Genomic DNA, 21,170 nt, shown 5'->3' with positions numbered 1-21,170 from the left:
CAGGTCGGTGTAATCAAAGAAAAAAAAACGGCATGGGGTCTCCCCAAAATTCATATTAGGCCCTTTACGTTCTGAAATAGAGGTTAGAGAGAGCCCATGAGAAAAAAAAAAAAAAAGGCATAGGATGGTCGCAAATTCCATACAAGACCATTCAAGTCTGCTATTAAGGGGGACACACACACACACAAAACTGTTGGAGAATGTTAATTTTGTTGTTAGGACTTTTTCTTAGCGAATGTTACATTCACCCTGCAAAAGGCAACTGAGAAACTATTAGACACGTATTAAAAAACATTACGGGCATTATTCATTACACTAGTAGGAATGTTGAGACATTCCAGAAAGCAAGTTTTTATAGACAGTCCCCTAAGTATCTGATTATCAGAAGCCTGCAGAGCAACACTACTGAGGTTAAATAGGTTGATTAGTAGAAATGATTATAGACAGAAATACACTTTGCCTTGGCTTCCACATTAAAGCTGTATTAAACTAAAATGTAATATATTGCTGCTTACCAATCAGAGCGGTGGCTACATTAGTTTTCTATTTTTAGGCTTTTTTTCAAAGCCGCACTAGTGTGAGTGGGGGCTAAAAGAGAACACTAAAACCAATTACTTCTGTCAACAACCCCACAGATCAAATTCCGATTTATTCTTGTCCTGCTAAAAATTTGCCAGGTAACTGGTTTAAGGCAATAGCTCCCATTGTCCATCACATCCATTGCCTGATAAACGTCTCCACTCTTATAAAATAACTTAAATTTTCATTCTCTCTTTATAGCTCCATGGAGACTTGTGTTATTATTTAACTGGAGGACATTAATCAAGTCAATTTGCATTCCCATAAAATATATAATATATGGTGGGTAAACAAAAGCAGAGGATATATACACCATTGAAACCTCTTTCAAAAACTTTTTTTTTTATTATGAAAGCCAGTCTGACCAGTCACAATCATATCATGACATGCGCAATATTCCACAATAAAAGGAATTATACAAGTTTAGCCATAATAATATGTAATTACCATGAAATACATATTTAAAATGAATACAATGCAAATTACTTACACTACACTTAGTGGTAAGGTATGGCTGCATGGTCATGGCGTGTTTTACCATCAGCTGGGGCCTGATTTTGCTGAATAAGAACAGAGTGGTAATACAAGCAACTAACAGACCCGAGTTCACACCCTTGTTGTCAGTCTCTGCAACAAGAGAAACAAGTTTAATTCTTCTGTTGGGCACGATTCTGTAACACGAAGCTGAAAGAAAAGCAAAAAACAAAACGTCTTTGTACCTGCCATGGATTCCTCATACTTTAGTATGTGTTCTACCAAATTGTCAACCAGCTGTGTACAGGCTTTTTTCACCGGTTTGTATGAGGCATCCTCTTCCGATTTTAAAAGCTGAAGAACACAAGATGACACATTAATGATATAGTGCAGAGGCAGGTGATGTTGAACATTTAGAACAAAACAGAAGTAATTTATACTCACATTTTGAAGAAGCTGTTCAAACCAATCATAGCCAGTGTCTTTGCAAGCTGCAACCTGCATAAGAGATCACACCATCAAACCTAATGTACATACTTGTACGAGGAAATACACAATATTTATTTTTTTTTTAAAAAAAAGCTCTCACCACATCTGTTATGTTGAGGATCTTTCTGGTCATTGCTACTTTATCATTTTGAGGGGTTGGAGAGAACCAGAGTTTCTGGAATGTTTCATTTACTAGTTTCTGAAAGGTAGATAAGGATGGGTAATGTAATATGAGGCTATAACGTTAAAGCAACCCTGTCGCTATTTTTTAAAAGTGGTAAAAAGTAGACACCTGAAAAGCAAAAATAAATTAAACTGTCCCACTGCAAGCAGCAATAAACTCTGAAATAACTTGTGCTGAACGATTGTCGAAACTTCTAGGTGTGTCGGATGGTAGTGTACCCCACTGCACTGTGGTTGCATCCCCTGGCCTCCTATGTCTCTAAGGAACCAGTAGCAGCAGCGCTTAGCAGGTGACGCTATTGGCAAGCAACACACTGCGCACAGCAAGATGTTCATGGCCAGACGGGATGGGGGAGCACTTTCACCAGTCTTACCTTAATGCCCTCTTCATCGTTGACTCTGCGGATCATCTTTACACACATCTCTGTGATTTTTGGAAACGTTGGTTGTTCCAAACAGATATCCCGCAAGATCTTTATTACCCTCTTTCTTACACTAATACCAGTGTCCTGTAAGATAGAAGAAAACAGGAACTGTTAAATTTTATGAAATGTAAAGTGATAAATGCATCTAATTTTGAAACCATTTGGAACCATAAAAACACTAAAAAAAAAAAAATCATGCTTAAAAGTTTGTGCACATAGGCACTTGATAGCAATATGAGCGTACAATGTTTTAGAAGATCCAAGCACACATTAAATTCCATGTCTGTGAAAATGCTTCACCAACTAACGTTATACGGTCCTTCCACATGGGACGGATCCGTGATGATGCGCCCCGTGAACATCCGCTTGCTCAGCGGGGATTGCTTCGTTGATTCCCACTGAGGCGGCGGATGACAGGGCGGTCCCTGCACACTGTGCAGGGACCGCCCTGTCAGATCTCCGCTCTTCCCTATGGGGGGATCGGATGAACACGGACCGTCTGTCCGTGATCATCCGATCCGCTCTGCAGACAGATAAAAAATAGGATTCTCCTCCGTCTGCAGAATAAGACCATAGCGTGGACGGATGATATGTTCATCCACTGACACCCACTATCACATAGGGATGCATGTATGTCCGTATTTCATCCGAAAACGGATGGATGAAATACTGACATACTGTCCGCACGTGTGAAAGGGGCCTAAAACAAAACACAAATGCCCATTAACTAACCGTAAAAAGATAAATTCACTTTGGAAACATGTTACATGTTCCACTCATTTTTTTAAAGTGAAACATGCAACATTGTTCCCAATGCAGCAGCTGCTGCCTCCACTCCCTGTGGCAGCAGTGTGGGGGGTGGGGGTTCCCCATACAAACTGTCACTTTTTAAAAACAGTGCGGCCATGCAGGGCTCCGCCCACATGGCCGTGTCATTCACTCACCCAGCCCTGTGTGTAAATGATCTACAAGCCCTAACATACTTTGCGGCTGTCAGGTACAGATACACCGACAGATAAGGTGATCTGCTGATTGCTGGTGCAATGCTTTACAGCAGTGGTCTCCAAACTGCCGCTCAGGGGCCAGATGCAGCCCTTTGCTTGCCTTTATTTGGCCCTTGAGACAGTGTTCTTCTCACTGATACAAGACACTATTACAACCACTGACACAAACGATGGGGCATAACTCCTCCCATACCAGGGATAGGGTATTATTCTTCCTATTGACACCAATAATGGGACATTATTCCTCCCACTGACCTCGATTGAGAATTATTCCACCCATTGACACCAATGTCTGCGCCCCCCCCCCCCCCCCCCAAAGACAGTAAACTGGTCCTTTGCTTAGAAAGATTTGTGACCCCTGCTTTATAGGCTCCCAAAAATAAATAATAATACTTTTTTTTAAAACTGCAAAAAAAAAAAAATGTGCATTTATTATTTTTCTCTAAAAGGTGAACTTCTCCTTTAAACTGAAGTTGTCAATCTAAAAAATGGCCAGGCTAGCAATGCTGCTAAAATGCAGGCACAATGTGCTGTATTTAAGTACCTGTGACAATCTCAACAGCAATCTCTGGGAAAGCCTGGTAATTTAGGATCTAGCTATATACAGAGCCTTTATTTTTCGCACGAAGACCCACTGCTTCCACAGGCAAGCCTCATTCTCACTATTCAACTGCCAAATGCCAAAATCTGAGTGGTCAGTAGGGGCTCTACCACTGGACTCTGACATGGTAGAAGGGGGCTTAATTATAGTAGGGGTCTTGGACAAAAAAAAAATGTAGGCCTTTTCTACAGCCTGAGCTTTGAATTCAGGGGCTCCACAGTAAAGTTCATCTCAGAGTACTGACAGGTTTGCTGTGTCTGCACTTTAACAGTACCGTTCGCTAAATCACATTTTTATATTTACCAAGTTCACTTTAAGCTTTGTTAATATGAATAAATGAGGATTTTTGGTTTACCTAAAAAAAAAAAACTTTATTTGGAGTACATCAGAAAACATAGGGTATTTCACATGCATGACACCTGGTTATGCTGCCACATTAAGGTGAATGGACACTTGTCAAAAAAAATAAAATAAAATAATAAAAAAAGCAGAAATTGCCAATCCAGGGTTTGGGAAAAAATTATGGCAACACAGTGCCCTGGTTCTGGTGGAATGAAGAAACCACCTGAATCAGGTTGTGTTGAGACTAAGGCCTCAATATCATACCTTGCCCCTTTTCTTCCGCAGCAACCTTTGGAGTCACCCCAGAATTGGGTTTCCCTACACTGAATACACAAAGAGAAACACACAGCCCAGTAATCTAGGACAACAAGACATTCTCTTAACCCCCTCCCTACTCCAAGCTAACAGACTGACTGGAGAATGCATTGTCCAGTGTGAAGACTGGAAGTTCAGGGAAGCAGCACTGAAAGAGCAGGAGCCAGCAGCATTGAAAATGTAAACTGCAAATGCTAGCATAAGAGTTTTAACAAATAGTTTACTGGGGAAAGTTTATTTTATTGCGCTCAATGTGTACAGTTGAAAAAAAAAAAAAACTTGGGGTTTAATACTACTTTAACCACTTAAGAACCGCCCCGTATATATTTACTGCGGCAAGGCGGCCCCTAAGCGCAAAATCAACAAGGCAGACCGCTGTTCTGTCACAGAGGGAGAGAGATCTTGTGTTCTTCCTCCAGTCAGTCCATCCCCCACACAGTTAAAAATCACTCCCTAGGAGCACACTTAACCCTATGATCGTCCCTGTTAATCCCTTCCCTGCCAGTGTCAATTATACAGTGACCGTGCATCTTTTTCACTTCACGCGTTTCACGTGTCAGATTTGTCCACCGCAATGTCGCAGTCCCGCTAAAAATCGCTGATCCCAATTACCAGTAAATACAAAAAAAATAAAAAGTCCATAAATCTATCCCATAGTTTGTTAGACGCTATAACTTTTGCGCAAACTAATCAATAAATGCTTTTTGGGATTTTTTTTTTTTTTTTTACCAACAATATGTAGCAGAATACAAATTGGCCTAAATTGATGAAGAATCTAGATTTAAAAAAAAAAAAAAAAATATTGGATACGTCTTATAGCAGAAAGAAAAAATATTGTTTTTTTTTCCTTTCAAAATCGGTCTTTTTTGTTTATAGCGCAAAAAATATAAACCGCAGAGATGATCAAATATCACCAAAAGAAAACTTTGTTTGTGGGGGGACATTAAATTTATTTGGGTACAGCATCGCACGACCACGCAATTGTCAGTTAAAGCAACGCAGGGCCGTAACGCAAAAAATGGCCTGGTCAGGAAGGGGGTAAAACCTTCCGGAGCTAAAGTGGTTACCCACTGCGTCTTTACAGACCAGGACCTCATCCACCAGGACTGTCAGGGTCTTGTTCAAGAGGAAAAATCACAGATCAAAGGACGCAAAACTGTATTGCTCCTCCAAGGGAACTGCTTTGGTGGTGAAAACTCCTACAAGTGAGCCCAATCAACATACATTAAGTGCCTGCAAGTAACGGTGCACAGGAAAAGATTTTGGATATTTTAGTGGCCGTTAGGACCCAAATCCAGTGACTTTAGCAGAAGAGGGCTTGGGAAGTAGCAACTTCAAGTTAGTTCCTCTCCACGTTGGCCAGGCAGCCTGCTGTGGTCTTCTGTGTCTGAGACAGCCCCAGACCCCATAATTTCTCCTGGAAGAACGCTACAGAGGATTCCCCTTCTTTGACAATTACCTTCTTTTCCTCACACTGAGGATGTTCTTCAGATGCCACCTGCAAAAGTGGAGGATGGGGAAGGAGAGCTTCCATGCTTCCACCCTATGTGTTCCAAACCATTAAGAACCCCTAAGGGTGTCCCCCACAAACCACAAATGGCTGCAGAACATTCCTCCCGCACCCCACAGAGGAATTGGAGGACTGTGCCCCCGGGACAGTGGAAATAACAGATAAGAGAAGGGATGCAGAGCTAACCTGGCCCTTAGGGGAGCCATTACAGGGCAACTATGCAGTGGATCCTCCTATGTGTCACTCCACACAAAGATAGCAGCCTGGATGACTCAAATGCACCAGGGAACTCTTTAAGGAGAAAATGTCACATGCGGTTTCACAGAGGCACTCACATTCCATTTTGCAGGGCAAGAGGGCTCATTCTTCAACCCACAGGGACTCAATAGCCCCCTACCAGAGAAGTCACCGGATACATTGTACTGTGGAGATGGCTGCCTGCAGGACCCAGTGCTAACATTACAGCATGTCTCTCTGTGATCCAGATAAAGCCTTTCCTTAACCCTGTGGGGATGTTCAGAAGAGGCCATAGAGATCTTCAGAGAGACATCAGCAGGCACATCCATCACCTAAGGACACTACCTAGAAGCTAAATCTTCTCTGACCTGGTAATAAAAACCACTTAACTGCCTGCTCTCCGCGTTCTCCAGCGCAGCTAAGCTTACAGTGCCAGTTTGCCCTGTGTGCCAGGATGACTGGCTCTTGCACATGTGTAGGAGCGATGTCATTCTGCGCCACCCAATGAAGCTGGCCAAAAACCAGCACACAGAAGAAGATGCTGGCACAGGATGGGACTGTTAGAGGAAAGGTAAGTAAAGCTCCCGTTTAGTTCCGCTTTAAAAAATGTAATTTTCCCTGAAGGCACATACATTTAATAATCTACCACTGGAAAAAATAAATAAAAATTATATATATATATATTTTTTTTTTTTAAAGTACAAATGTTATATACTGTATATCACTACCCAACTTAACATAAACTCAAGTGTAGGTTAAAAATTATTTATAAACAGCACAGCTGAGAAATGAATACCTACAAACAAGATATTATCACTCACCAGAATCCTCTCAACGAGCATCTCATAATACTGCTCAGCAAGCTGGGGTCTACAGAGTACAAACTTTCCAAGTAACTCCACAGCTGCTTCTCGCACACTAGTCGAGTTGTCCATCAGCCTCCCGTGCACACCTCTCTGCATATCAAGCTGCGGAAGTAAAAATGTATGTTATTTACAGCATTCAAGGAGTGGCCATGGCTTTGCACAGCTACAAGATGCAGAACTTACCCTGGCAAGAATGCTTGGATCTACAGCTACCACTTCAGACAAACACTTCATGGCTTTCGTACGGACTGCAATTGCATTCTCCCCAAGTACCCGCAGAATCTGAAAAAACAAAAAAGAATATAAAACACTGTTATTTGCTAAAGCAAAGACACCAAACTTTTTTTTAGCTTTTAATTCACTTTGTATGTACCGTATTTATCGGCGTATAACACGCACTTTTTTCCCCTTAAAATCAGGGGAAAATCGCGGGTGCGTGTTATACGCCGATGCCCGCCGATCCCCCGCTGACTGTGAGCGGAGGAGCGATCGCCGCCGACATTCATACATAGCCGAGTGTACTCGGCTAGGTTCGGCTAGCTCCGCTCACAGTCACGCCCAGTCCTGCCCTAAGATGGACATAACACAGGGACTGGGCGTGACTGAGCGGAGCTAGCCGAACCTAGCCGAGTACACTCAGCTATGTGTGTATGTCGGCGGCGCTCGGCTCCGCCCACAGGGCTCCGAGAGGTGCGAAAGCAGCCCAGAGCCGCCGAGAGTCTCTGCTGCGCCATATTTAAAAACGGCAGTGTCACTGGGCAAGGCTGCAGACGACACAACAAGGCTGCAGACGACACAACAAGGCTGCAAACGACACAACAAGGCTGCAAACGACACAACAAGGCTGCAAACGACACAACAAGGCTGCAAACGACACAACAAGGCTGCAAACGACACAACAAGGCTGCATTGATAGCAATTTAAATGTAAGTTTTTTTTTTTCCTTAAAATTCCCTCCTAAACTTGGGGTGCATGTTATACGCCGATAAATACGGTAATCCCTAAGAAAGGAAGAATTACACGTAGAATCACAAAGACCCTGAGCTTCTGGTTTTATACCAAATCAAAGGAAAAGCTATTATGAATAGCTTCTTGAGCTTCCATAGTGTGTGAAAGGACCAATGTTACTTCAATGTGCTTGTCAATAAATCTCCAATAACACCATTACGATCAGGTAAAGCTGAGGATTACTTCAGCAAAGCTAGATGTTGAAGACCACAAAAAAGTTGGCACTTGCTATAACCTTTATAAAAACTTTAAACAAACCAAAGATGGTATTTTAGAAGAACCTGTTATGGGCTCTTCATGTCACTATCAATTATATACATGTGGAATACTTCAAAGACCACTTGAGTGTGGAGTGCTGTAATCTATGAAGTGGAGGCAGTGAGCGCAGACAATATTCTTCATGTAGCCAGGTCCTAGACTGAATACTAACTACTCTTTCATTAAAAAGGGGGAATACATAATAATTGGTCCCTTTAGAGATTTCAAAAGCGTCTCATGTAAAAAAAAATCTGCTCTGACAATAGACTGAAGTTCCTGCGTGCAAAGCATAGATGTTCCCAAGATCAGTAAAAAAAAAAACAAATTATTAGAGAAGGATTTCTTATATTTACCTGGGTCAAATAAATATCAAAGCTCTGGGCAAACGGCCTCATAGAGGCCAAATAACGCACAATCAAACAAGCATCATCATAGTCGACTATGTCAGAACTTGACCTACAAGACAGAGATGAATGTGTTACAGCGTTGAAGTAAAAAGAATGCAGTAAAAGCCAACTACTATTTAGTTCTTACTTCAAAGTGCTAAACTGTGATGGTGCTGTTCTAATGATGCTACGGAGGAACTTTTTCCTTTTTTCCGCTCGTTGCATTATCTCTCCGGTGGATTCAACCTCTTTTGCATGATGTGCTCCATCGGAGTCCTCATCCTTCTGGGATTTCATGGCTTTCTCTGTCTCCATTGTAGTGTCACGAAACCACTGTGCTATATAAAACTTCCGAGAAAACTGAAGAGGAGACAGAAGGATATAAATAATAAGATGTAGGTTCAAAGCGGAGCTCCACCCAAAAAGGGGAAGCGCCGCTTGTTTGCACCCTCTCCCCTCCACACTGCCACATTTAGAACTTCTTTGGGGGAGCGGGTTCCTGTTTTTGACAGGGACCCGCTCCCACTTCTGGGTACATTTTCGGAGAAACCATTAAGTGCAGCGCAACTCACGCATGCGCAGTAGGAAACAGGCTGTAAAGCCGCAAGGCTTCACTTCCTGTTTCCCTTACTACAGATGCCGGCGCCTCAGGTTGGGGTGCAGACATCACAGGATCTATGGACAGGTAAGTGTCCTTAAATTAAAGTCAGCAGCTACAGTATTTGTAGCTGCTGACCTCATTTTTTCTTAAGGAGCCTGGAGCTCCTCTTTAACCGCTTCAGCCCCGGAAGAATTTACCCCCTTCCTGACCAGAGCGTTTTTTGCGATTCGGCACTGCGTCGCTTTAACTGAATTGGTCGTGCAACGTTGTACCCAAACAAAATTGACGTCCTTTTTTTCCCACAAATAGAGCTTTCTTTTGGTGGTATTTGATCGCCTCTGCGGTTTTTATTTTTTTGCGCTATAAACAAAGCGACAATTTTGAAAAAAAAAAGCAATATTTTTTACTTTTTGCTATAATAAATATCCCCAAAAAATAAATAAAAAAACATTTTTTTTTTATCTCAGTTTAGGCCGATACGTATTCTTCTACATATTTTTGGTAAAAAAAAAAATAATCGCAAGAGTTTATTGATTGGTTCGCGCAAAAGTTATAGCATCTACAAAATAGGGGATAGTTTTATGACATTTTTATTACTTTTACTTTTTTTTACTAGTAATGGCGGCGATCAGTGATTTTTATCGTGACTGCGACATTATAGTGGACAGATCGGACACTTTTGACACTATTTTGAGACCATTCACATTTTTACAGCGATCAGTGTAATTAAAAATGCACTGATTACTGTGTAAATGTGACTAGCAGTAAAGGGGTTAACCAGGAGGGGGCGCTGCAGGTGTTAAGTGTGTCCTAGGGAGTGATTCTAACTGTGGGGGGGCTGGGCTATGTGTGACACAACACTGATCACCGCTGATCACAGGGAGCTGTGATCAGTGTCACTAGGCAGAACGGGGAAATGCTCGTTTACATCAGCATTTCCCCATTCTTCCTCTCCGTGAGACGATCGCGGGTATCCCCGCGGACATCGAATCTGTGGGCGGACTCACGGAGCCCGCTGCGGCACGCGTGCGCCTGCTATCCGGACCTCACGAGTTCACGTACAATAACGTGATTTCGTGCAACGGAGCCAACCTGCCGCAGTAAAACTGCGGCGGCTGGTCCGCAACCGGTTAAACTTACCTCAAAACTTCTTTATGGGCCAGAGATGTCCCTATTAACATCAGAACACAAAGTGAAACTCACCACTAGTGATGGGTCGGTCTCTGTATTCTCCTCTAGATAATCTAGTAGAGCCTTTTGGAGCTGTTGGATCTCATCTTCTCCTTCAGGAGCCTGTAGAAAATAACAAGGGACACAACATACCGGTATTTAATGAAACAATATCTTCAAAAACACAATTATACAGATAATGAAAATCTTACTGACATGGATTAGGAATGAGAAATCCTACACTTCTTTACTAAGAATATTTTGGAGAGGAAGTGCTTTGCATAGCCATGACACTGTGGTAACATGGAAGGGAGGCTTAACAGATGGAAATGGACTCTAACCAGCTGAATGACATTTTCTAAATTCAGTTAAGCCACACCCTGGACCTAGGGTAAAGGCTATAAAAAAAATGGTTTCCTAGATCTTTTTCACAGTGCCAACATTGTGAAAGCTGTGAAGGGGGCGGGAGGCTGAGGGGCTGAGCTAGCTGCAGGTCCAGGCATCTGGGAGGAGCAACAGACAGCAGTGTGATGGCAGTGGACGGCAGGCTTTCCCTGTCAGCTGGAAACGAGTCATAGGAGTGCAGAACAAACTGCACTCCTGTGATCCATAGAAGTAGGGCCTAAAAAACTTTAGCCATACTTCTCTATTAAAAAGGCAGTGAACATTTGCTTCAAAACAAAACCTTAAGGTTTATGTGCCCACATAGCCATGTATTCATTAAAGAGTTGCTCCACTTTTGTTGAGGAAAAAAATATTCCCCTCTGGGTGGCCATTGCAGGGATATTACCAAAATTTGTTGCAGATTCCTACCTTTTCTTATTCTGAAGAAATAGCTGTTTATTTGTGCATGTGCAAAGTGGATGAGAACAGGAGTGACTTTATAATTACTGCTGCATTTGCAGGGTTCTAATGAGAAAACTAGTAGGGTCTGCATCCACTTTGACACGATTTCCCTTTGGGAGTCTCACCAGAATATACATTTTTGTTGCAGAGGAAGCCCAAAATCTGACTTGTATCTTAGTGCAGACTTCTGGGAAACCAAGTAAGCCAATCACACAAACAGGAAATTACATTTCTGTAATTGTAATTCTGGGCATTCTGTACACCATGGGTGCCCAACCGCATGTGGCCCACGGCGTCCTTTAATGTGGTTCGCGCCTCCTGCTCTGGGATGGCGGGTCGGCAAGCCCAGATTGCGGGATCCTGACCCGCCATCCCTGAGCATCAGTGGGAAAATACGAGGCGGCGCTTCCTCTATAGCGCCAGCTTCTGTCTCAGGCGGAGTGCCGCCTGCAACAGTTCTCATTGGGATACCGGAAGCATCGGCTCTGCTCTCTACTGCAGCCGCATGCTTCCTCCAGCGCCGCTCCTGTCACACTGATGGCAGGTATGGGGGATCAAGAACCAGCCAGCAGTGCCCACCAGTACCCAGAAATACCAGCCAGCAGTACCCACCAGTACCCAGAAATAGCAGTACACACCAGTACCAACCAGCAGTCCCCACCAGTACCCCACAGCCAGCAGTACACACCAGCCAGCAATACCATCCAGTACCAGCCAGCAGTACCCGCCAGCAGTACCCCAGCCAGCAGTACCCGCCAGGACCCCAGCCAGCAGTACCCGCCAGGACCCCAGCCAGCAGTACCCGCCAGGACCCCAGCCAGCAGTACCCGCCAGGACCCCAGCCAGCAGTACCCGCCAGGACCCCAGCCAGCAGTACCCGCCAGGACCCCAGCCAGCAGTACCCGCCAGTACCATCCAGCAGGACCCACCAGCCATACCCGTCCTGAAGGACAGCCAGCAGGACCCACCAGCCACACCCATCCGGAAGGACAGCCAGCAGGACCCACCAGCCATACCCGTCCTGAAGGACAGCCAGCAGCAGCCACCAGCCATACCCACCTGGGAGACCGCAGCAGCAATACCTGCAGGAATCCTGAGGAAGAAGTGAAGATTGAGGTCAGTTAAGGTGCAGGTAAACCGCAGTGGATCAGTGTGAAAGCAGCCATAGGCTGCTTTCACATGATCACCTCTATAACGTGGCAGATTTAAACTGACCTGCGTCCTTTTACACCTGCCCATTTCCAATCCGATCTGCTTAAAGAAATCAGAAGGGAATCTGTCCCCTTCTGTCTGGGCGGATCGGAAGGCCCATAGAGTAGAGTGGGCTTTGCCCCTGTCTGCTCTACATATGCAGAGTGGACACAGACCTGTCATCTGCCCACTCGCCTAATTGTGACCCACGACCAGCTGCCAAGTCGCTAAAGTGGCCCCCGCTGTTCAAAAGGTTGGGCACCCCTGCTTTACACAATCTGTGTACAGAATGCCTCCATATTGCATTTTACAGAAAATTACAGAGCTGCAGATTGAAAAGGAAAGATTTTTTTTAACAGCATTCAATTACAATATGACTTGTGTAGCAATTGTATATGCTATATTTTATTTTTTTGCTATTTTTTTCCCCCACGAAAGTTAAGTTACCCTTTAAGATTGCAGTTATATGAAACTCTGATTAGCCAAGTTGAAGAGTATTGCAATAGACAGACAATTAGTAAGCTGATGACACCTTACAATTATCATTTCCAACCAAATTCTCATTTCAAAAATGTTTTTGTATTATCACTCAAGCTTCATCTAAATAGATTAGTAGTACAGCCAAGGTCAAAAGTTTTGAGAATGACACAAATATTATTAATTTTCACAACATCTGCTGCTTCAGTATTTTTAGATCTTTTTGTCAGATGTTACTATGTGTTACCATAGTGAAGTAGAATTACAAGCATTTCATAAGTGTCAAAGGCTTTTATTGCCAATTACATTAAGTTTATGTAAAGAGTGTTGACCCTTCTTTTTCAAGACCTCTGCAATTCGCCCTGGCATGCTGGTAATCAACCTCTGGGCCACATCCTGACTGATGGCAGCTCGTTCTTGCATAATCAATGCTTGGAGTTTGTCAAAATTGTAGGGATTTTTTTTTTTCACCAGCCTCTTAAGGATTCAACACAAGTTCTCAATGGGATTAAGGTCTGGGGCCAGGCCATGGACCCAAAATGTCAATGCTTTGTTCCCCAAACCACTTCGTTATCAAATTTGCCTTATGGCAAGGCGCTCCACCATGCTGGAAAGGCATTGTACGTCAAACTGTTCTTGGATGGTTGGGAGAAGTTGCTCTCTGTTTTTGTACCATTCTTTATTCATGGCTGTGTTATTAGGCAAAAGTTGTGAGTGAGCCCACTCACTTGGCTGATAAGCAACCCCACACATGAATGGTCTCAGAATGCTTTACTGTTGAGATGAAACAGACCTCATGGTAGTGCTCACCTTTTCTTCTCAGGACAAGGTTTTCTCTGGATGCCCCAATTGGAAAAGGGATTTATCAGGGAAAATGACTTTACCCCGGTCGTCAGCAGTCCATTCCCTGTACCTTTTGCAGAATATCAATCTATCCCTGATATTTTTCCTGGAGAGAAGTAGCTTCTTTGTTGCCCTTTCTGAGCAAGCTTTGCACTGGTGGTGCCCAGATCCCGCAGCTGAAGCAACTGTAGGAGATGGTCCTGGTGCTTGCTGGACTTTCTTGAGAACCCTGAAGCCTTCTATACAAATGCACTGGAAATGCTTTTCATGTCATTAAGTTCATTTTCATGGCAAGGAAGGGCTTTGCAATTCATCTGATCACTCTTCATAACATTCTGGAGTATATGCAAATTGCCATCATAAAAAACTGAGGCAGCAGACTGTGAAAATTTATATTTGTGTCATTCTCAAAAATTTTGGCCACCGCTGTACTTTAATCAGACTGTGTATGGAACTGCATTGGTTTCACTCAGGTAGAATGACGTGACATCTGCATTTGTCAATGAAATATCACAACGTTATAGATGTAGTAAGGTATAGTAAGGAAAAGTAACTGGCCATGATGTCCATTCTTTCTGTACCTGTTTGAGTATTCTGTCTATTAAGCCTTGGTCCATTTTGCTGGTAACTGCATCCTTCCTGAGTCGTGCAGCCACAGTACCCAAGTAATCCAAAGAAGCCACACGAAGAGCCATCTCTGTTGACTTGTTGCTGAACTGATGAACCTAAAAAAAAAAAAAAAAAATGAAACACATAAAAGGTGTTATGGACACAATTAAAAAGGCCCCAAAGTGACCACATGGGACTTTCTTAAATGAGACTGCAAAGAAAACCCTATATAAGCAATAACAATTAACAAAACCCCAGAACTACCAGATACCACCAGCAGATGGCAGTGGTGAGCTCTGTAACTGCAGACCTGCCAGCGGGTAACCTGGAACCTACAGCATGGAGCTCATTCTTAGTGTAACTACACATGCAGGCCCCAAAAAAGGGTAACAATCTACCAGTTTTAGATCTGTTTACCACTTATTACCAATAAACATACTTAATAAATTAAAGATTCCTACCAACAATCTTCCCAACAAGCTAAGCAAGAGCTCAGCTGCTGGCCATTCAGGTTTGTTCACAGTAGACAGAAGGTCCTGGACAAAGTTCTCAAACAGCGGCCTGTAATCCTCCTCCGCTTGCTTGCTCCCGCACCTAAGAACAAGCATTGTTAGTTAATAGAACGAAAGCCAAAAAATTGATGCGCAGGAACAATTCATGTAATCAAATGAATAGGTCTACAAACTTTTTGAGGAAAATGGACAAAAAGTTCTGAGCAGTCCTCATGGCTGTTTCATATGAGTTGGTGACAAAAACATCCTGGTCAACCTGGAAAGAAAGGGGACACAAGAATTACCTACGCTATGGTATACCTTTTTGAAAACTGCATAGATCAGAAGTGCAAGATGGAAAATCTTACCTTTTTATTGGACTCTTCCTCTGCCTGATCTCTATCCGATGGTAAGTGGACCACACACTGTATTAACTGCAAGACCAGTGCTGTCACCATCTGAATGTACATAGCTTCTCCATCATCATCACTGCTGTTTAACCTGGTTGTCAACAGAGTTAATTGTAAGTAACCAGCATTCAACACAGGTTTACAACGGTACTTGAAAAACAGTTTTTAAAAAGAATATAGGGGAATACAATGCAAGAAGATACTTCCAACTGAAGGGGAACCTGTCAGTATAACTGGGAACTGTTACAGCCATGGATTCCCTTGCCCAAAACCCAGAGGGGGTGCAAGACCCACTGAATGTTACTGCGCATGATGCTGAAGAGTTGGACTCTGAATGCTGTAACTGCACTGATTCTGAGATCTGGGCAACTGCAGCTTCAAAACTGAATAAAAACTTTAGCTGTAACACAACCGTTGGGTCAGATTTTTAAAAAGTGGAACTAAAATCCAAAATACTTAACTCTGCTTAAACAGTCTGCCACCTGTGAGGTGGCGGTCTTTCGACATCTTGATTGGCTGGTGTGGGATGACATCGCTCCCGCACATGCACAGGAGGACAGTCAACCCGACATACAGGCACTGTTCTGGAATTTACACTGAGCTGTGCATGTGAAACTCAGCATATATTCTGCAGAAGACTATGGGCAGATAGGTTATTTCATTTCAGAAGAGACATTGCAGGTCTCTTCTGCAATAAAGAGCCTGCCTAGTCGAAGTTTTTTTTCTTTTTAGACTTTAGTTCCACACTTTAAGGCTACATGCCTACGGACATTTTAAAAAACAGGCTGTAAAGCCAGTACAGACACCAGGAAAAAAGCGGCATTAAAAACGTGATTTTATCTGCGTTTTGCATTGAATTCAATGCACGTTACTCCGCACTGGCTTTCAGTCGCGTTTCTCTGTCTATTCAAAATCAATGGTTCCCTATGGGAGACCATTGATTTGAATAGAGGTCGCACCAGAAGTCTGATCAAAGAGGATCCAACTTGCGTGCTGAGAATCTTGGAGGCAACCGAGTGAAAATTTAAAAAATAATTTGCGCGAGGTTCCCCCCCAAGATGATACCAGACCCTTAGGTCTGGTATGGATCTTAAGGGGAACCCCCACACCAAAAAAAAAAAATGTCGTGGGGGTCCCACCCAAGATCCATACCAGACCCTTATCGACCCTCATCTGAGCACGCAGCCCGGCAGGTCAGGAAAGGGGCGCGAGCGAGCGCCCCCCTGGACCATACCAAGCCACATGCCCTCAACATTGGGGTGGGGGGTTGGTGCTTTGGGGCAGGGGGCCCTGCGCCCCCCACCCCAAAGCACCTTGTCCCCATGTTGATGAGGACAAGGGCCTCTTCCCGACAACCCTGACCATTGGTTGTCGGGGTCTGCAGGCGGGGGGCTTATCAGAATCTGGGAGCCCCAATTAATAAGGTGGCCCCCAGATCACGGCCCCTCACCCTATGTGAATGAGTAGGGGTACATTGTACCCCTACTCATTCACCTGGAAAAAAAAAAAAAGTGTCAAAAAAAAAACAAAAAAAAAAAAACACACTACACAGGTTTTTAAAGTAATTTATTAGGCAGCTCCGGGGGTCTCTTCCGACTTCGCCGCACTCTCCAGTGTCTTCTGCTGGGCTCCTCCGCTATCTTCTGCTCTTTTGAATGCTCCTTTGCTAGCGGTTGCCCGTTCTTCTCAGTTATCGGAAGAAGAGACGAGGGAAGAAGACAACGGAGAAACCTCTAGCAAAAGAGCAGAAGACAGCGGGGGAGCCCGGCAGAAGACACCGGAGAGCGCGGAGAAGTCGGAAGAGAACCCCGAAGTCGGAAGAGACCCCCAGAGCTGCCTAATAAATTACTTTAAAAACCTGTGTAGTTCGTTTTTTTCCCCAGGTGAATGAGTAGGGGTACGATGGGTATGATGTACCCCTACTCATACACATAGGGTGGGGGGCCGGGATCTGGGGGCCCCTTATTAAAGGGGGCTCCCAGATTCCAATAAGCCCCCCGCCCGCAGACCCCGCCAACCAATGGCCAGGGTTGCCGAGAAAAGGCCCTTGTCCTCATCAACGTGGGGACAAGGTGCTTTGGGGGGGGGGGGCACGCCCCCCCCCCCCCCCCCCCCATGTTGAGGGCATGGGGGGGGGTATGGTTTAAGAGAGGGAGGTGTGACGTCATGAGGGGCGGGGTCACCAAATGACATCACACGGTGACCCCGCCCCATGACTATATAAGTCGTTGCACACCTCGCACACGGCATTACAGCGGGAGAGAACGTAGACTCACAGAGTCAACGGAAGAAGAGAAGAGGGAAGAAGAGGAGAAGAGGGAAGAAGAGGAGAAGAGGGAAGAAGAGGGAAGAAGAGGAGAAGAGGGAAGAAGAGGAGAAGAGGGAAGAAGAGGAGAAGAGGGAAGAAGAGGAGAAGAGGGAAGAAGAAGAGAAGAGGGAAGAAGAAGAGAAGAGGGAAGAAGAAGAGAAGAGGGAAGAAGAAGAGAAGAGGGAAGAAGACAACGGAGAAAACCGGGCAACCGCTAGCAAAAGAGCGCGCAATAGAGTAGAAGATAGCGGGGGAGCCCGACAGAAGACACCGGAGAGTGCGGAGAAGTCGGAAGAGACCCCCGGAGCTGCCTAATAAATTACTTTAAAAACCTGTGTAGTGTGTTTTTTTTATTGACACTTTTTTCCCCAGGTGAATGAGTAGGGGTACGATGTACCCTTACTCATTCACATAGGGTGGGGGGCCAGGATCTGGGGGCCACCTTATTAAAGGGGGCTCCCAGATTCCGATAAGCCCCCCGCCCGCAAACCCCGACAACCAATGGCCAGGGTTGTCAGGAAGAGGCCCTTGTCCTCATCAACATGGTGACAAGGTGCTTTGGGGTGGGGGGCGCAGGGCCCCCCCTGCCCCAAAGCACCAACCCTCCATGTTGAGGGCATGTGGCTTGGTCTGGTCCAGGAGAGGGGGGCGCTCGCTCGCCCCCCTTTCCTAACCTGCCAGACTGCGTGCTCGGATAACGGTCTGGTATGGATCTTGGGGGGGACCCCCACGCCGAAGGGTCTGGGCTCCCATAGGAAACCACTGATTTTGAATAGAGACAGAAACGCCGGACGAGGCTTTTAACACAGCGTTAAGCCTCGTTAAATCGCGTTTAACACCTTTTGCCGGCGTCTGATATTTTTTACAGCTCTAGTGCTGGAGCGTCAGAACGCACTGATCCAGCTTAAAAACGGCAATGCATTTACAGCTTAAAAAAGCCATGGTGGGCATGAGGCCCTAGGCTAACATGGAGAGGCGTTTTTAAGACGCAGAAAACACTCAAAAAAGCGGCTGTAAAAAAGTCGGTGGGCATGAGGCCTTAGGGTGAGGCAACAGCTTAATTGTATTGCAGAAAAAAACGGTTGTGCATTAGATCCGAATTTCTTTAAATTTCAAATCATAAATATTAACAAGTGATTGGTTGCTTTGTTGCTTTATCATTCATATATACAGTGCCATGAAAAAGTATTCATACCCCTTGAAATTTTTCACATTTTGTCATGTTACAACCAAAAATGTAAATGTATTTTATTGGGATTTTATGTGCTAGACCAACACAAAGCGGCACATAATTGTGAAGTGGAAGCAAAATGATAAATGGTTTTCAAATCTCTTTACAAAAAAATATCTGAAAAGTATGGCGTGCATTTGTATTCAGCCCCCTGTACTCGGATACCCCTAACTAAAATCTAATTGAAACCAATTGCCTTCAGAAGTCCCTAATTAGTAAACTGAGACCACCTGTGTGTAATTTAGTCTCAATATAATTACAGCTGTTCTGTGAAGCCCTCAGAGTTTTGTTAAGAGAACCTTAGAACACAAACAGCATCATGAAGGCCAAGGAACTCACCAGACAGGTCAGGGATAACGTTGTGCAGAAGTTTAAAGCAGGGTTAGGTTATAAAATAATATACAAAAGAGAAAATTGAATGACTCGCGCTATATGGATGTGTGTGTGGCCAAATTCGTCACACAAAGAGCACTAAATACAATATCAGTGAATATATAAACCATCTGTGTAGTGATATATCACAATCAGTGCAAACAGATCACAAAAATGATCAATAAAACATAAATCATCAGTGCAATAATATATCGCAATCAGTGCAAACAATTAAAAAAATAAAGTCCAAACAGAATACGCTGAAAAAAACCCATGTGAAAGAATCAAAAATAGTCCATAAAAGGAACTCAAGACAGCGTGAGTTGGCAATCACAGGTCTTGCAACCGCATGGAACCTCAAATGTGTAGAACCACCACCAAAAGTAAGAGCCTGGCCGCTTACCAGAACCCCATGACCCCCGTTACAGAGGGTCTAAAAGGGCTTTTGAGATCCTAGTAGTCCGGACTTCCCAGGGACGGAGATGGAGCAGAGATGGGAGTGGAAGCTGGAAAAGGGCGTCAGGTGCTGGAGTGGGAATGGATGGATCCACAAGAAGGGGGCTCAACCCTCAGCATAGTGGTGTCATCATAGGAGAGAAAAAAGGGAGGGCTCCCATAGTGTAAAATCAAATGGTAATTTATTGTAGAAAAAAACAAAAACACTCACATGTAGGTAAGACAATCAACATCATCAATCGGAAAAACGAACTGTGGCACCGGCCGGATGACCACAGATAGCTCGTCCTGTTGAGAATACAGCGACAGTGGGAGGTGGCGCGATGATGCCGCTCAGCCCTACGCTGCGTTTCGCAAAAGAATTGTGTCTTCCAGGGGCACCTGGAAGGGACACCACTATGCTGAGGGTTGAGCCCCCTTCTTGTGGATCCATCCATTCCCACTCCAGCACCTGACGCCCTTTTCCAGCTTCCACCCCCATCTCTGCTCCATCTCCATCCCTGGGAAGTCCGGACTACTAGGATCTCAAAAGCCCTTTTAGACCCTCTGTAACGGGGGGTCATGGGGTTCTGGTAAGCGGTCAGGCTCTTACTTTTGGTGGTGGTTCTACACATTTGAGGTTCCATGCGGTTGCAAGACCTGTGATTGCCAACTCACCTTGTCTTGAGTTCTTTTTATGGACTATCTTTGATTCTTTCACATGGGTTTTTTTCAGTGTATTCTGTTTGGAATTTATTTTTTTAAATGTTTGCACTGATTGCGATATATTATTGCACTAATGATTTATGTTTTTTATTGATCATTTTTGTGATCTGTTTGCACTGATTGTGATATATCACTACACAGATGGTTTATATATTCACTGATATTGTATTTAGTGCTCTTTGTGTGACGAATTTGGCCACACACACATCCATATAGCGCGAGTCATTCAATTTTCTCTTTTGTTCATTTATGTGTTTGTGTCACATTTAGACATCGCTGCTTTTTTATTATAATTTTAGACATTTTGAAGCGCAATTTTTTTATATATTTTTTCTATAAAAAAATATAGTATAAAAAGTGCAGCGCAAATTAAGTTCAATAGCCAGTGCGGTTCTTTTGCTTGATTCCGAGCATGCGTGGAATTCGATGTGTCGGAATTGTGTACACACGATCGGAATTTCCAACAAGTTTTGTTGTCGGAAAATTTGAGAACCAGCTCTCAAATTTTTGTTGTCGGAAATTCCGACAGCAAATGTCCGATGGAGCCTACACACGGTCGGAATTTCCAACAACAAGCTCACATCGAACATTTGTTGTCGGAAATTCCGACCGTGTGTATGCGGCATTAGAGTCCGCAAAAGACTTGAGAGGTGGGCAGAGGTTCACCTTCAAGCAGGACAACGACCCTAAACATACAGCCATAGCTACAATGGAATGATTTAGATCAATGCATATTCATGTATTAGATTGACCCAAAGTCCAGACCTAAATCCATTTGAGAAT

The 21,170-nt window shown here is 44.0% G+C and overlaps 1 protein-coding gene across 6 annotated transcripts in view; it reads right to left on the bottom strand.

Moving 5' to 3' along the window:
- NIPBL (NIPBL cohesin loading factor) overlaps positions 1–21,170 on the bottom strand; it is a 235,684-nt gene that overhangs the window by 58,901 nt on the left and 155,613 nt on the right. For all 6 annotated transcript variants that reach the window (XM_073621328.1, XM_073621291.1, XM_073621308.1 and 3 more), the window contains 14 exons: positions 15,274–15,406; positions 15,100–15,182; positions 14,876–15,008; positions 14,387–14,530; positions 10,482–10,571; positions 8,826–9,037; positions 8,645–8,747; positions 7,209–7,307; positions 6,981–7,127; positions 2,100–2,234; positions 1,643–1,741; positions 1,498–1,551; positions 1,299–1,407; positions 1,070–1,206 (listed from right to left, as the gene is read on the bottom strand). In XM_073621328.1, the coding sequence (XP_073477429.1) occupies positions 1,070–1,206; positions 1,299–1,407; positions 1,498–1,551; positions 1,643–1,741; positions 2,100–2,234; positions 6,981–7,127; positions 7,209–7,307; positions 8,645–8,747; positions 8,826–9,037; positions 10,482–10,571; positions 14,387–14,530; positions 14,876–15,008; positions 15,100–15,182; positions 15,274–15,406 (1,678 nt within the window). The remainder of the gene's footprint in view (positions 1–1,069; positions 1,207–1,298; positions 1,408–1,497; positions 1,552–1,642; positions 1,742–2,099; positions 2,235–6,980; positions 7,128–7,208; positions 7,308–8,644; positions 8,748–8,825; positions 9,038–10,481; positions 10,572–14,386; positions 14,531–14,875; positions 15,009–15,099; positions 15,183–15,273; positions 15,407–21,170) is intronic.

The sequence above is a fragment of the Aquarana catesbeiana genome, linkage group LG01, assembly GCF_042186555.1.
Source record: "Aquarana catesbeiana isolate 2022-GZ linkage group LG01, ASM4218655v1, whole genome shotgun sequence".
NCBI classification, from domain to species: domain Eukaryota; kingdom Metazoa; phylum Chordata; class Amphibia; order Anura; family Ranidae; genus Aquarana; species Aquarana catesbeiana.
The sequence above is the reverse complement of the archived record's forward strand: the minus strand, read 5'-3'. Positions and strand labels throughout refer to the sequence as shown.